General features: G+C 44.3%; 1 protein-coding gene across 19 annotated transcripts in view; it reads right to left on the reverse strand.

Annotated features, from left to right (window-relative positions):
- Positions 1-17,746, reverse strand: part of LOC110503394 (roundabout homolog 2) — a 621,451-nt gene that overhangs the window by 352,036 nt on the left and 251,669 nt on the right. For 4 of the 19 annotated variants that reach the window (XM_090218874.1, XM_090218872.1, XM_090218871.1 and 1 more), the window contains exon 1: positions 10,051-10,855. The exons of the other annotated variants lie outside the window; for them this stretch is intronic. In XM_090218874.1, the coding sequence (XP_090075000.1) occupies positions 10,051-10,105 (55 nt within the window). In that variant the 5' untranslated portion in view covers positions 10,106-10,855. Of the gene's footprint in view, positions 1-10,050; positions 10,856-17,746 lie in introns of those variants that run through there. 19 annotated transcript variants of the gene reach the window in all.

A 17,746-nucleotide genomic window follows, 5' to 3' on the forward strand; every position in this document is an offset into this window, starting at 1 on the left:
GGAGGGAGGATGGGAGAAGCAGCCACAGCCACATCCAGGTGGCTGTGATACACAGCGTTGAGAGATGAGTTGATAATTGGAGGTGTGCCTGGGGACCTGACCTGTACTAAACAAACACAGCAATCTGTCAGGCCGCAGGTAATGAAACCTGCCTTAGCCATGGACCACAGGCCTCTTCCGTGATAGACTACTGTATAAGGTGGAGAGTGCAACTTAATCAAATGGCCTTTAGGCTGGTACACTGGTACTTTTATTGTTTTGTAATCTGGAGCATATATGGAGCTTGGATGAGATTTATTAAAGCACTATTCTGTGGGACACCTCATCCATCCTGGCTAAGTGCTGAGGCAGGGGTTCCCTAACTTTTTGGGCCCACGACCCCATTTTGATATCTGAAAATAATTCCGACCCCAACCATGTAAAAATAGTTTTTATAATAATAATAAAATAAAATAAAGAATAATTCACAGAAAATGTAGACTTTTTTTTATTTGGGGCTATGGCAGTCACCTGAAAAACATTCTAACAGTATTTCTGATTGAAAATCATGTCTGATGCATTTACACTGGGCTAAGGGCTAAGGGCCAAGGGCCAGGGAGGCAGGGGGTAAGTGGAGTGGGAACTCTTTGAACCTCTCCTGGACCAAACCTCATTTAAACACAGTAGTAGCAATCAGCTCCCAACGTCAGCAATGTCACCAACACACCACAGCCACCACTCAGCCACTGTGTGTCTGTATATTACTGACTGAGGGCCTGTAAAAGACTAATGTCTCTGAGCAGCTCTCCACAAACATCATTATCATCAGAATCCCAGAGTTCCAACGTTCAGGGCTGCGATCAACTGTTGGTCAGCAGGAATCACTGTGACATTTGAACTGTGCCCTGCGCTGCAGCTTACACTGCCACAACAAAAACAGTCTCGCCTCGCCTCGCTAGGGCCCATTACATAAATAATCTCCCTGTGGAGAGACCTGCCTGACACCTGCCTGCCTGGCTGCCTGCCTGTGACTTTCCTGCCTGGCTGTCTGCCTCCCTGGCTGCCTGCCTGACACCTGCCTCCCTGGCTGCCTGCCTGACACCTGCCTGCCTAGCTGCATGCCTGACACCTGTCTGCCTGACACCTGCCTGGCTGCCTGTTAGCCTGCCTGACACCTGCCTGGCTGCCTGCCTGACACCTGCCTGCCTGCCTGCCTGCCTGCCTGCCTGCCTGCCTGCCTGCCTGGCTGGCTGCCTGCCTGCCTGGCTTGGTCACCAGAGACACAGTGAGACACTACAGGCTAATAAAAACACTACAGACAATTGGCATTCATTGGATTGCTGTTTCTAAATCATTAAATTAACATTTGCATGATTAATTCTACAAAATAGAACTGCTGTTGGCTGTCTTCCAATTATATAGACTGAAATATAGCCATGCACTTTTGCATATCACCCTCGGATCTGTAGGCATACATCTTTGCTTGTTTATGTGTACAGGTATGCAATATCTCCATGCACTACTATCTAGCTGGAGCCCAGCGCTAGTTGGAACAGAGACTAGCAGGGTGCAGAGAGCCATGAGGTATAGTAGGCCAGGCAGGGAGCAGGCAGTCATGGCTGGGTGATCCATGGGGCTGGAGAGGGAGATGGGTCTGGTGGTGCGGCGGTGGATGGGGGCTTGATTCACTGGCTGCTTCCACTCTGGGCTGCATTACTGCCGTAGCGGGACTGCTGCGTGTGACGGATGTGTGTTCGAGTGCCGTGCACTCTCTCTGTCTTCACCCATCTCACACAGACAGGAGAGCTCATGCATTTTCATTAGCAGCCCTGAACTCCTGTTCAAGCCTGGTGAGAGAAACACTCTCAACAGGCATCTTCAAAAGACATCTCTGGTAAAAGCCATTTCAATGGCCTTTAACCCTAATCAACAGTACCATTGCAAAGCATCTAATGGCACTAAATGCAACAGTGGTATAATCTGCTGAGTTGTCATGTACGTCCTCTTACCAGTGTACCTGTGTTGTGAAACTACTGTACTGTAGCTATTTCCAGGTCATAGTGGGTTTGCTTCTCTTTGCTCTACATTGAATGTTTGTCCTCTCTCTCTCTCTCTCTCTGTGTGTGTTTGCCTCTGCTTCAGCCTTGACTTGACTTGACTCACTGCTATCGGCAGGTTAGACAGCCAGCCAGGGGGCAGGGTTAAGGCAACAGGAGACCAACTGATTAGGCGCTTCCCCAAACCCAAATCTGCAACATGAAAACAAAGATAAGCCCCAACACACATGCTATCTCCATTCCTCCCCCTCTGTTTCTACCTCTCCTCCCTTCCTCCTCTCTCTGTTGGCATCTTGTCCTCAAACCAATCCTCTTCCATTAAGATGAGGACACTGCTCCACACATCCACTTTACAACACCAGTTTGGGCCGCGTTCACAAGCTGGTTGAATGCCATAGATCAATAGGCTGCATTAATACAAACTAATCTTCAGTGACTTATCCAAAGCTACAGCAATTACTGTATATCAACATTACCAGGCTGCCTGCAGGTCTACACCTCAAGACCAGGGAGAGGTGATGTGATTGTGTGTGTGTGTGTGTGTGTGTGTGTGTGTGTGTGTGTGTGTGTGTGTGTGTGTGTGTGTGTGTGTGTGTGTGTGTGTGTGTGTGTGTGTGTGTGTGTGTGTGTGTGTGTGTGTGTGTGGAGATAAGAGAGAGATGGGTTGTTTTTAATCTTATTTCAATGTTACATACACTGATGTGAAAAAGCAAATAACATAGTGGTTACACAAAAATGAATGTCGTCTAAATCACTGTTTTCTCTCTGCACAGTAAATGTCGGGGGTATGCTGGGCTGAGACCTAGCAGAGCGGAGGTAACAAAACACTAAGTGCTATTATCAACTTTCCACTCTGCTCTTTTATTCTCTCTCTACAGTCCCCCAAGCACATTACATTTCTCTAAGAATTCCACAGTGTGTAAAAAACGGCGCTTTCCTTCAAGAGAACACTGGGTATTAAGTCAACCTTAGCACCGTGGTTTCTCCTGCGTTATTATCATAGACCAGAATAGACAGTGAACAGCTCTAAACTGAGGTTGTAGCCGTCTGTGTTGTGTTCTGTGTTGTGTTCTGTGCTGTCTGTGTTGTGTTCTGTGTTGTGTTCTGTTGTGTTCTGTGCTGTCTGTGTTGTGTTGTGTTCTGTGCTGTCTGTGTTGTGTTCTGTCGTGTTCTGTGCTGTCTGTGTTGTGTTGTGTGCTGTCTGTGTTGTATTCTGTGCTGTCTGTGTTGTGTTCTGTGCCGTCTGTGTTGTGTTCTGTGCCGTCTGTGTTGAGTTCTGGGCCGTCTGTGTTGAGTTCTGGGCCGTCTGTGTTGTGTTCTGGGCCGTCTGTGTTGTGTTCTGTGCTGTCTGTGTTGTATTCTGTGCTGTCTGTGTTGTGTTCTGTGCTGTCTGTGTTGTGTTCTATGCTGTCTGTGTTGTGTTGTGTTCTGTGCTGTCTGTGTTGTGTTGTGTTCTGTGCTGTCTGTTATGTATTATGTTCTGTATGTTGTGTTCTGTTCTGTCCGTGTTGTGATCTGTTTTGTGTTCAGTTCTGCCTTTGTTGTGTCCTGTGTTGAATGTGTTCTGTTCTGCCTGTGTTGTGTCGTGTTCTGTGCTGCCTTTGTTGTGTCCTGTGTTGAATGTGTTCTGTTCTGCCTGTGTTGAATGTGTTCTGTTCTGCCTGTGTTGAATGTGTTCTGTTCTGCCTGTGTTGAATGTGTTCTGTTCTGCCTGTGTTGAATGTGTTCTGTTCTGCCTGTGTTGTGTTGTGTTCTGTGCTGCCTGTGTTGTGTTGTGTTCTGTGCTGCCTGTGTAGTGTTGTGTTCTGTGCTGCCTGTGTTGTGTTGTGTTCTGTGCTGCCTGTGTTGTGTTGTGTTCTGTGCTGCCTGTGTTGTGTTGTGTTCTGTGCTGCCTGTGTTGTGTTGTGTTCTGTGCTGCCTGTGTTGTGTTGTGTTCTGTGCTGCCTGTGTGGGAACGCTTGTGTTGTAATGTATAGAAGAGCCGGGCCTGGCTGTTCAACTATCACAGAAGCTGACAGCTCTGTGTCACCAGTGAGGGAACACTCGTTAACCCAGCCTGTGATGCTGACCTATCATCTGACTGATAACCTCATTACACATGCCGACATTCACCCTTCCCTTTTCTTTCTCTCTCTTTCAGCTTCTCCCTGGGCTTCTCTCTCCTCCCATCTTTGATGGTAATCAGAGAGTAAACAGTGTAGATGAGCGTGGTCCTAGAACTGCAGTAGCACCCAGCACCCAGCACCCAGCACCCAGCACCCAGCACCCAGCACTCAGCACTCAGCACCCAGCACCCATCACCCAGCACTCAGCACCCAGCACCTAGCACTCAGCACCCAGCACTCAGCACCCAGCACCCAGCACCCAGCACCCAGCACCCAGCACCCAGCACTCAGCACCCAGCACTCAGCACCCAGCACCCAGCACCCAGCACCCAGCACTCAGCACCCAGCACCCAGCACTCAGCACCCAGCACCCAGCACCCAGCACCCAGCGACAGTGATGTGACTTGGTGCGACACCACAGAGGCTGCCTGGGGATCTCAGCTGAAAGGCTTGTCATTACAGCAGGCCTATCCTGCAAACTACAGCAACGCTACAGCAACGCTACAGCAACGCTACAGTAGCTGCTTAAACGCTGCCAACTCTAGCAGAACAATCACATTTTGGGCGAAGACATTACATTGGCTCTTACGCATTGACCTCAGTGTGCCTCATAATTCACGTACACGGTTTTCATTCACGTACAACAGGCTTACTTTCCATTATAGTCCAGCGCTTAGACCTTGTTCATTCAGTCACCAGTATTAAACCTACCGTTAAGACTACACAGCTATTGACTGGTAAAACATTTGGTTCAGCTTGACAATTTCTATCCAACACACAACCAATCTCATAACCTACCTCTGCCCTAGCATCTCTGTTGCGCTCTCTCTCTCTCACACACACACACACACACACACACACACACACACACACACACACACACACACACACACACACACACACACACACACACACACACACACACACACACACACACACACACACACACACACACACACACACCTTGTGTGGGTAGTTTCCCTTGACACAGCAGCGGTAGTGAAACCCCAGCCCTGAGGCGGATGGAACATTGTCCTCCATGTCACATTTCACCACCCCAGACTCACAGATGACGACAATCTCTATGATCAGACAGGAGTATTTGGAGGTCATCAGAATACGACAGGGTCATGGGTTCATGTCCACTAGTCTACATGTTAAGCTATTCTTCTTGTTCTATTCCTGCTAGAATAACAGCAGACTACAGTATAGCCTTAGAGTCCTGGTACCAGACAACTGGTCACTAATAATGGGGAATTCATGGCCATCCTGGCAGCGCCAACATTTATATTTAAGGGTACATTTTCTTCTTGCTGGATTCCATTCCACCTTGGCCAATAAACACTGTAATTTTCCTGTAACTTTAGGAGCACATGTCAAAACTAAAACCATTTTCTAACCAAAACACTTTTGGATCTATCCCTCTCCTTTCAATTTCTCCAGCTCTCACTTACTGCCTGGCTTGTCTTCTTTTGGTGCTCCTCTCCTCCTCCAACTCCATTCCATCTCCCTTTCCTTCCTTCCTTATCTCTTTATTTCACTCTCTCTATCCCCATCTCTCCTTCTATTCTTCTCTCTCTCTCTCTATCCCCATCTCTCCCTCTATTCTTCTCTCTCTCTCTCTCTCACAACCAGTCTCTCTCTCTCTCACAACCAGTCTCTCTCTCTCTCTCTCTCTCTCTCTCTCTCTCTCTCTCAACCCCAGCAGCAGCAGCAGCACACTAACAGTATTAATCACAGAACACTAAACACTGCCTGACTGCCATTCAGCCAGCCAGCCTTTGTTGCCCATGTTGCCCAGTGAATGCAACTCCAGACCTTTTTGTCTGTGTAAGTGGACTCTTAGAGATGGCTCCTCCCTTTCCAAGGACCCACAGATTACCTCTGAAAGAATGGGTGATGGGTAGTGGTGGAGTTGGCGGTGGAGTAGAGGGGAGAGTTGGATGAGGGTGACAGAGAAATGATTGGGAGGAGTGATTCATGACTCACAGGAAGGTGCGCCCCTTTCCCACTGGCCATCCAGCCATGCCTTCAGCCAGCGCTTAGCAACCAGTGGGTTTGGCTGAACAGAGAACAGAGAGGGACAGCAGAGAGAGAGAGAGAAAGAGAGACAGGGAGCAAGAGAGAGAGAGATTGGGATAGAGAGAGAGAGAGAGAAACTTGCTAACCTCCTGCCCAATGTATGACCATATTAGAGACACATATTTCCCTCAGATTACACAGATTTGAAAACAAAGCCAATTTGATAAACTCATTTGATAAACTCACATATCTGCTGGGTGAAATACCACAGTATGACATCACAGCAGCAAGATCTGTGACCTGTTGCCACGAGAAAAGGGCAACCAGTGAAGAACAAACACCATTGTAAATACAACCCATATTTATGTTTATTTATTTTCCCTTGTGTACTTTAACTATTTGCAAATCATTACAACACTGTATATATACATAATATGACATTTGTAATGTCTATATTATTTTGGAACGTATGTGTGTGTAATGTTTACTGCAATTTTGGGGGTTTATTTCACTTTTGTTTTTTAACTACTTCACTTGCTTTGGCAATGTAAACATATGTTTCTCATGCCAATGAATTGAATTGAGTGAGAGAAAGATGGGGATAGAGAGAGAGAATCCATGTTCCCGCTACAAAGGGGGCTAGAATCCCAGACTCCGTAGGGATACAAATAGCCACAGAAACCAAAGACTGTACCTAAAAAAGGACAAAGGAGGAGAGGGAGGAGCAGGGGCCCCAGTGTCAACCCCTGCCTTCAACAAATAAAATCAACATCCTCACATGTTTTTGAAGCTGTACAAACAACACAAAGCAAACGCTAGTAAGTGTGAATCATTGCTCACAACACAGCAAGTGTTGACATTACTAATGCAATGGAAGACAACTGGGAGCCTCAAAAACAACAATTTATGAATTACCGCTTCCTCATTCAAAAATTACCATATAGCACAGGCTCAATAGGTTTTAGCCTTACCTTACCCAGTAGTGGTGTGTGTGGACAATCATTGGGGAAGCCAGAAAAAAAGCCATATTACAACATATGTGTTGTGATAATTGCGTTGTTTGCTCTATAACCTGTTAGTTCATATGCCTTGTCAACGTGATATATAGGCCTAAAGGCCAAGACAATAAGAATACACAGTGGCAGAATAAATTCAACCACACCTCTGTTTCATCACAAAACTGGGAGGGGAATCTCTGTACAGTGAAGTCCACAAAGCATTTTGTATGTACAGTAACAGACAAGTTACATGACCTACAGCATGGTGAAGCAAGTTAATGTTTCCAACATTATCAGACCACTAAACAACTATTACAGAGAGTTACCGCAAGTCACAAAGAAAACAGGAGCTGCCTCCACTATTCCAGCACCATTTCAACATCATCAAATCATCTAAAAGATACCAAAAACAATTTAGTCCAATCACCGTAAACTAAATATGATGTGGCTGTCCATGGTTCTGATTTCGGTGTGCGCGCGTTTGTGTTGACGTACCCTACTTCGAGAAACACCAGTGCTATCCTCCTCTCTTTCATGTTGATGAAACGGTCTATCACTCTGTCATACAGAACATGCTTTTATTTGTTGTTGTCCTGGGCTACCTGGCTAAAATACTTGCTCACTAGCCTAACTTCCATGCATGGGCAATGTTAGCTAGTTAACATTAGCCTTCTACATCTAGCTACATATTGAACTTCCATCCTCTCAGGTCAGGGGCAGAACAATGTGGGAATGTATGGTTGGATCAGAATTGCCGTTATAATCATTGGCCAGTACAGAGAATGAAGTAAAACCACATGTCCAAATCCCTTTCTCGACCATGGCTAATTTAGGAAAGGGCTAATTTTAGCTAGCTAGCCACCGGAGGACAACAACACAACGAGATGCAACAATTCAAGTTGTTTCTGTCAATGACCTATATGTTCTCAATGCGATTTGATAGGAGTGATACCACATCCAAACTGGCTTCCTTTTACATTTGTTTTGGTGCGCCAGGACCATTCACAGTTGAGCTCACTCAGTTTAGCTCAACGCAGATTGGCTATTATTTAGTTTTTTAAATCATCAAGGCAGGGCAAATGCTCGCTGGCTTCCCTTGCATTCAATGCTACGGGCAGCAACAATGTCATACTCTTTTGGACCACACAGCATCAGATAGATGGCCTACACGTAGAGAGACAGAGGGGCGCTGTTTCGCTTGATCTGATGCTTTCTCCAATGAGTTATATTCAGCCTCATCCACATTGAAGGAACATTATGAAACACAAAGAGAGGAAAGAAAAAATATTTTACATGTTTTTTTTGTTTGTTTTTTGGTGGGGGGACCTACCTGGCTTCCCTTGGCATGAATACCCACCACTAACCTTACCCATATTCAAGAACAAGGTGTGTGTGTGTGTGTGAGTACCTGAGGGGTGATGAACACTTCCCTCCAGTAAACATGATTCAGGCATTAGGATTGTGAATTGTGACGTTGTAAACCTCAGTGTTGGTGCAATGGCCCACCTATCTCGTCTTTCCATTAGTCAAATTTTTTGATCAGGACCATATCAGGCCTCCTGTCACCTGGCCTCTGATTCATGGTATCACAATACTCTGCAGTTGAAGCTCTTTTAATGTCTCCATTAAACTGGCTCCCTTGTAGGCCAATGATTCCCAAGAAGCCTTGTAAATCATAAAAATAATGCTGACTCTCCCCGTTATATTGATTGAGGAGGGGGCTCTAATTTTAACCGTGTGGGAGAAATAAAACAAAATTGTATAAATTACTTTCACAATTACAAACAGTATCACCATTAAAGATTGATGAAACAACAGTGAGGAAATAAAGTGAGTGCCAGTCATGTTTAAAGTCTACTAGTTATTATTCAGCAGGAATAAATGCTGTGTTATGCATCATTCACTTGGCTTGGGTCCTGGATTGAATATGAAACCAATCACATATATGTCCACACCCATCTCTCTCCCCAAGACTAGCACAGCTACACCTGTGAGCTCAGCTATGTCAAAAAGGGCAGGTGGAATGTAACATTTTATTAAATAAATAAGCAGATCTAACCATCTCCCTGTCGGTAAATTCATTAGAGAGGAAAAAAAAAATTGGCAGCGAATCAGTGATTAAATCGTTGATCAAACCATACAGTGTTGAATCAGACGCGGAAATTGTAGTGCAAACCTTTTGTTTGGTTATGTTTTCCTGTTGATATGTTATGCTAATTTGCACACCTTTGGGTTAGGTATAGTGGCCGGGTTCTACTGGCCATCAGGTGTCAAAGGGCTAGATACCATCACGCAGAAAGTGGTGATGCTGTTGCCAAGGAGACAAGATGGAGATGGGTATTTTTTGAATGGCTAACATTCTTTTTTTTCACCAAATATAACTACTTTCGATGAATTCATAATTTTTTGCTATTATACGTGTGACTTCAGTAAAACAGAAGGCAAAGATATCTGACATTTTAGTTTGTGTTGACTTCATCATTTCAGTAACCTAAAACCATTTTATAACCTCTTTCAGGGTTAACGTTCCAGATTATAGAAATAACTTCCACCAAGAACTCCTCCGATAAACAGTCTATCAGGTCTCCAATTAATTGTAAAATAAAACACATATACTGTACAGTCACACTACCCATGGCATAACCTAATCATAACCAGCGACATGAGAAGCTTGTTACATAGTCTATCACATAAAGTGTATATCAACATTAACCATAGTTAAAACTGAATGGAGGAAAATACTAAATAAGAATACAACATCTGAAGAAAACGAGATGCAAGAGTTGAACTTTGTCATTTTTGGAAAGCACCATTCTTTCCCAATATCAAACACATACAACTCCACGACAGAATGATTTGATACCATGTGAAATTCCATAAATAACTTACCATCAACTTGAAAGTACAATAATCCAGCAACAAGGATGAACGCTAGCGGACCCATACTAGCATATTAAACATCCAAGGTTTACGCGCAAATCCTTGGATTTAGCCGGGAAAATATGTCCAAACAGCAGCAAATACTTTTCTTTCAATAGTTTGAGATTTATATAGGTCCTAGTTACTGACTAAAGCCAGTTGAGATGTCCAAGAATTTAGAGGATTCATTGTAGCCCGCACGTTCGAGCCCGGGATAGATTCATATCCACAGCCGTAAAAACAAATTATTCACTCGCGATCATCTGAAATTCCAGCTGCTTTTCCCAGAAGTTAACTTGCAATAGCCATGTCTATTTTTCCAATAAGTACGAAACCATACAATATGAAATGACAACCTAAAATAAAGTATAAACTGTTTATACTGGGTTCAAGAGAAACGCATCCAATCATCTAGGAACCGTCTTGGTTTCTGCTCCTTGAGACGCGCCTTCCGGGCGGACACCTTGCAAATCTTCACTGATGTCTCTCAGCCGTTCCTCATCAATACATAGATATCCAAGTCTAAATGTGTCTAAACAAACCCCAAAGTCCCATGTACTTCAGTCAATAAGTACATTTTTACATTTCATAGGGAACCCGCTCCATAGGATCACATGTGCCTTGCTTGTGCCTAAGCACTGTAAATGTACAGTCAAGTCAGTTGAACAACCTATCCTCTCCCTCCCTCTTGGTTTCTGTACAGCGCTATCACTAGGAGCCCATGGTCTATGCTCACTCCGCACAGCCTCAGCCCCGACTGATACACATACACAAAACAAGAATCCGGAGGGGGAGGAGAGAGGCAGGGAGGGAGGGAGGGAGAGAAGGGTGTATGTAGGAGAGGAGACGGAGTGCGCTCAAGTGTGCATTGGGCAAAGCCATATTGTTGGAACTGCCTATGAAGTTCAAACGAAGTGGACCCGTGCCACGGGTATGCTGCTGCGGGACCACTCTAGTGACTTTGAAGCACTTGGGTCATTCTGTCCTTGACCCACCGGAAGTAGCCTAGCTCAGCAGGCTCACATAACCTATTGTATTCTTCGAGAGATTTACAGGATTTTTTGGGGTGGAAATTATTCACAAATGTAGAAATGTTGGAGACAACTTTTATTAACCATAATATATATTATGTTGATCTGATGGAAAAACCATCTTAAATGCCCAGAGTAGTCAAACATGTGATCTAACTGTGTTTTATATATATTTCAAAGACCACCTGATATTTCAGCCTGTTTGGTGGGATGGATTTGGCCTGCCTGGTAACATCACCAGGTGGTAAATGATTTAATAGACCTCTCTGCCAACAACAGCTAGTTTCCCCCTCCCCTCCCCACTCAGACAACTAGCAACATACTTGCTTAAGAAATGGCTCGTTCCTAAGAAGCAATTTTTGTTCCTTTTAAACCATTTTAATTTTAAAAAAATCACAGCAAGTTACTTCATTTTTACCCAGAAATTATTTGATATTGAGATACAAATGGCTGCATTTGGACCTTTAAGTGCTTCCTAAAATATATAGGCCTATATAAAGAAATATTGTACTTTCTTAACTTCTACAGGTAACTTCATTATGATCCTGCCTAAAAACAGCCTACTTTTCAGTGTGATATATAATATATATATATATATAATGCCCAGACAGCATTGCATTTCTGTGTTCATAGACAGCATAGCGAGATAGATCTTCTAATTCTGTGTGTGTCATTAATATTTGATGTGGCTGGCCTGGATGTGGCGGACAGTGAGTGGCAGCACAGGAATGATTACCACGTTAGTCATCAGTTTGCTGTGGCACGCTGGTGCGCACGCACATTAAACATGCAGAGCACGAGAAGATTGTGAATGGTGGGTCAAGAGAATAATATATTCAGAGACAAGCACAATTATAAATTTGACCTCATGGGCTAATATTGACCGATAATAATTAGACTTTGGAACATTGGTGATGTAAAACGAATATAAGCAATTTGAACTGTATGTTTATTGTGATACAGCGTGATATATAAGCAGACTTCAATATAATTACAATGCAAGAAGCTCCCCAAAAAGTGTGCCCCCTCGCCGATTTGAACTGCCGCTTTAGTCAAGTTATCCTGGCGCCGGGTCTGGCTGTCCTCATCCCCAGCATACTGGACAGAGATACACAGGAGTCAACAATGCCGCAGCCGCCTGTAGACTGTTCGCACGAGACAGGCTGTTACTATGTGAGCTCGGAGCTCCCCCTAATGGCAGCAATCATCATGACAACCCACAAACGCTGATTCCAGCATATCAACAGTATTCTGTGGAAAAGGTCTGTCTGCTACAGTATCTGAAAAAGTGCGTTGAACAATGAGCAGTCTAGAAGTTTGTATGTTTTAAAAATGCACAACATTTTAAAGAGGAAGCCTAAACACTATAAGTAGCCTATCCTATGTACATGTAATTCTCCCCAGGATATACATGTACTATAGAAACGTATTGGTCACATTTGACCAAACATTTAACTTAGATATTGATTTAAAATTTGATCTATGGCAGGCCTACTCTGCTCTATGAACCTGTACAGAGAACACTCAGGGTCTACTCTGGTGTCTATCAAACTGTACAGAGAACACTCAGGGTCTACTCTGGTGTCTATGAACCTGTACAGAGAACACTCAGGGTCTACTCTGGTGTCTATGAACCTGTACAGAGAACACTCAGGGTCTATTCTGGTGTCTATGAACCTGTACAGAGAACACTCAGGGTCTATTATGGTGTCTATGAACCTGTACAGAGAACACTCAGGGTCTATTCTGGTGTCTATGAACCTGTACAGAGAACACTCAGGGTCTATTATGGTGTCTATGAACCTGTACAGAGAACACTCAGGGTCTACTCTGGTGTCTATGAACCTGTACAGAGAACACTAAGGGTCTACTCTGTGGCAGCCTCATAGGCTGGAATGCCCCCTTTCAAAGTTGACATCAAAGCTCATACAAAATCACACTTCCATAACCAATGGCTGAGTCACACACCGCCACACACAGTGTACACACACAGTGTACACACACAGGCTTACAGACCCACACAGTCAGCATCCTGGGATCCATTTCTATTGGCTTGAATAAAAGCTTTAGCTGTACATGGTCTTTGTCGTCTGTGTTTGTCAGGATGCATGTTAGAGCTTGCCCTGTCAAGGCCTTGCCCTCCATCCTACATTTCTACAGCACACACACACACACACACACACACACACACACACACACACACACACACACACACACACACACACACACACACCAGGGTTTCCATTAGCCGGAAATAGAAAAGCCGATAAATATAATTGGTGACCTCAAATTGTCCTGGAGAAGATGAAAAAATCCTTTTGTACTTTTTAGCCAGTTCATTAATGGAAGTATCAGTTGATGTAAATACATTTGACCGTTCATGCTTATCGGTCTACAGGTTCATTTGCATAATTTTGTGGAATTAAATTGGCTATAGGTTAATTTGCATAATATAGTGGAATTCAATTGGCTCTTGTGTACAGTATATTCATTATGTATCTTAATCATCACACACGTACAGCATACAGATACAAAACCAGTCAGACAGCGTGAGAGCTGCTGCTATAGCATCTCAAACAGCAAATGCCTCACACAGCATAGGTAACGGAAGGCAGGCTTCATCAGCATCTCACACAGCATAGGTAACGGAAGGCAGGCTTCATCAACATCTCACACAGCATAGGTAACGGAAGGCAGGCTTCATCAGCATCTCACACAGCATAGGTAACGGAAGGCAGGCTTCATCAGCATCTCACACAGCATAGGTAACGGAAGGCAGGCTTCATCAGCGCCTCACACAGCATAGGCAACTGAAGGCAGGCTTCATCAACGCCTCACACAGCATAGGCAATTGAAGGCAGGCTTCATCAACGCCTCACACAGCATAGGCAACTGAAGGCAGGCTTCATCAACGCCTCAAACAGCACTTTGCAATGAGCTGGAGGCAGTATACATTTTGACAACATATACTTAATTGTTTGAAACCTGAATGATTTACCACATATTATGAGGCATGTCTTACCTTGCTTCAAAGTAGCCTAGCCAAAATCAGACCATGGAGGCAATTATTTTATACTGTATTAAGAGAGAAAGAGAGAGAGAACAAGAGAAGGAGACAAAAAAAAGAGTGAAAGAGAGAGAGAACGAGAGAAAGAGGTAGAGAGAGAGAGAGAAAGACAGAGCAGTAGTGTGTAGAACCACATACACTACATGACCAAAAGTATGTGGACACCTGCTCGTCGAACGTCTCCTTCCAAATCATAGGCATTAACATGGAGTTGGTCCTCCCTTTGCAGCTATTACAGCCTCCACACTTCTGGGAAGGTATTCTACTAGATGTTGAAACATTGCTGCAGGGACTTGGTACCATTCAGCCACAAGAGCACTTGACCAGGGCAGCTCTATAAGGCCAGAGATTTGACCAACTGACTTGTTGTAAAGTCACTAAGCTCTTTAGTAAGGCCGTTCTATTGCCAATGTGCCTATGGAGATTGCATGGCTGTGTGCTTGATTTTATACACCTGTCAGCAACGGGTGTGGCTGAAATAGCCGCATCCACTAATTTGAAGGGATGTCCACATACTTTGTAAATATAGTGTAGAAGGCGCTGAAAGTAGGTAGACAACAAGAGGAAAGGAGTTGGAAAAAAGTAAGGAAAAATAAAAAGGAATTTTACTGTTAACATCAAACAATAGCTTCCTCCTTTTCCTTTTATATGGCCTAGTCCAAAATGGAACTCTATTCCCTACAATGTACATTCCCTATGTGCCCAAGTAGTGCACTGTGTAGGAAACAGGGTTCCATTTGGACTGGGCTATAAAAAAGGAAAAGAGGGAAGATATTCTGTGATATAATTATCTCTATCCATCCCTTTATCCCCCTGTCTTCAATCTGCCGACTGTATCTCTGGACCTTTAGTGGACGACTTCTCCCCAGGGTGCTAAATATCACACCAAAGTGGATTTATTTTAATTAAAAGCGAGAGGATGTTTACTCAGGGCCTGCTATGTGAAAATGAGACATTGAGTCTGAGCCCTAAGCCAGGATCTGATAAGTTATGGGCAGCCTGGTAGGAGCTGATCCAAGGCTTCCCTCGAGGAGGAACATCCCGCTTTTTCCATTAAGTTGGCATTGACAAAGGTACAAACTGATGGGCTTTTGCAAAGTGATTACATTGTTTATGTTCCAGTGGCTACTGGGATCCCGAGCAGGTATTGCATTAACACACTAACAGAGATTCTGTTTCTAAAGCGTGAACAAGATGTTTGACTATCATGAGAAATAGAGTTGTGACTAAGGACATGTCAATTCTGCATGAGAAATGGCCTCTACTTGTTGGTCCATCACAAAGTCGCGTTGACATTATTCACTTGATTCACGCATTTGTTTTTGTTGCACTGCAAGTGTTTGTTTTATTGGCAAACTGCACTTAGAACAGGTCACGAAATGAGAAGTACATCTGCTAATGCATTAACAAAGAATAAAAGGGGATGGAGGAAATTACAGTGAGAGTGACATCCAGGTGATAATTATTCAGCATTAGAGAGGAGAACACAGTGTGAAAACAGAGAGGGCAACACATTGTAGTGAACCGTGCAGGCAGAGTGCAACAAAACACACTGTAGTGAACCGTGCAGGCAGAGTGCAACAAAACACACTGTAGTGAACCGTGCAGGCAGAATGCAACAAAACACACTGTAGTGAACCGTGCAGGCAGAATGCAACAAAACACACTGTAGTGAACCGTGCAGGCAGAATGCAACAAAACACACTGTAGTGAACCGTGCAGGCAGAGTGCAACAAAACACACTGTAGTGAACCGTGCAGGCAGAATGCAACAAAACACACTGTAGTGAACCGTGCAGGCAGAATGCAACAAAACACACTGTAGTGAACCGTGCAGGCAGAGTGCAACAAACAGAATAGGATTACTACTCCCATCTCTTTCTCCTCTTCCCTCCTGCCCTCTCCTCTCCGTCGCCTCCCCTGCACACCGACAGCTGACTGAACACACCCGCCCCATGCCCAAATGGACCATTTATTTTCACCTAAACAAATCAATCCTCTATTACTGTCAACTCATTTGTGCAATTATGTGTACTGAATTAGATCAAACCTAATAATCAATCAGACGTTTTCATTCTTTTGTATTTGGACCATCTGGTGACAAAAGGTCCTGTCCTGGGTACAAGCTGAGGTCCGTCATTACAAAGACTGTTTCGGTTGATCCTAATGTGATTTCTCATAACGACGCCGTTTGGTCAAGTTGATTCTCAAAGCCCTCTGATATTTTCTATGACCTCAGCTGGTCGTCAATAGCTCTGAAGAATGCCCTTTATGTGGTTAATATACATAGACTGACTGAGTGCAAAACAAACTATTTGTTAACTAATCTATCAGAGTACACAAGAGCACGGTGTACATTGAGAGAATGGTTCCGGGTTAAACGATGAATCCCCCAGCAGATTCAGAGTGATACACAACCCTTGATTATCACCACACCCCTTGATTATCACCACACCCCTTGATTATCACCACACCCCTTGATTATCACCACACCCCTTGATTATCACCATAATTATTCCTGTTAATGATGGAGGAGATCCAGCGGGCGTGTAACCAGGCTGCTCTCATCTTGTTGTTGTTGTTTGTAATCAGGGCGGCATGTGTCGGTCACTGGGGCCTGCAGCTGTAGTAGGGTGGTATCTACAGTATGTAAAGGTAACGACTGTACAACAACAACACACACACACACACACCAAGGAAGAGGAGGAGAACAACTCTGGAAATCACTCACACCACATCCTAAGTGCGTGTAAGCAAGTTGTATATTAAATGCAAACAAATTAATCAAATGATGACAGCAAAAGAAAATAAATGCAGTGGTTTCAGGGCTGGAGAGGAATGGTTAGTTCCCCCACCGGTGTGGCTAAGAGAAGAAAGGCTTTTTAATTGTGTGTGGGGTCTTAGGTTCAGGTAGCAACATTACTCATGGTCAAACCAGAGTGGTATTCAGCAAGCTCTTTGATAGACAACTGTTCATGGAGGATGATCCCCTTGCTGGGTCTGGGAACCGGTGTGTGGAGTACTATTGATTATTGCATTGTTGGGTTTAGAGCTTGCAAGAAAGGCATTTCACTGTACTTACACGTTACATTAAAATGTGAAACTTTAAACTTGATTAGGGGATGGGGGTGTAGGGGGGATGTGTGTCGGGTCTGGGGTGATTAATGTAGATGTCAGTAGCACTACCTCCTCCCCTCTCCTCCTGGCATCTGTAATGACACCTGGAGATGGCAGAATGATTCTGCCTGCAGCCCAGCCTCTCTCCACAGGGCATACTTCTTCCATATAACATTCCTCTGTCAGCAGTCCTATCACCCGACCCGGGTTCACAGCCATATTAATTGACCCAGCCTTATTGATGGGCCCAGCCCTGTCAACCGACCCAGTTCACAATCCTTAATAATGGGCCATGTCACCCGACCTGGTTCACAACCTTAATAATGGGCCCAGTCCTGTCATCCGACCCGGTTCACAGCCTTAATAATGGGCCATGTCACCCGACCTGGTTCACAACCTTAATAATGGGCCCAGTCCTGTCACCCGACCCGGTTCACAGCCTTAATAATGGG

This window comes from Oncorhynchus mykiss, chromosome 24, assembly GCF_057628025.1.
Source record: "Oncorhynchus mykiss isolate SJ-2025 chromosome 24, ASM5762802v1, whole genome shotgun sequence".
Taxonomy (NCBI): Eukaryota; Metazoa; Chordata; class Actinopteri; order Salmoniformes; family Salmonidae; genus Oncorhynchus; species Oncorhynchus mykiss.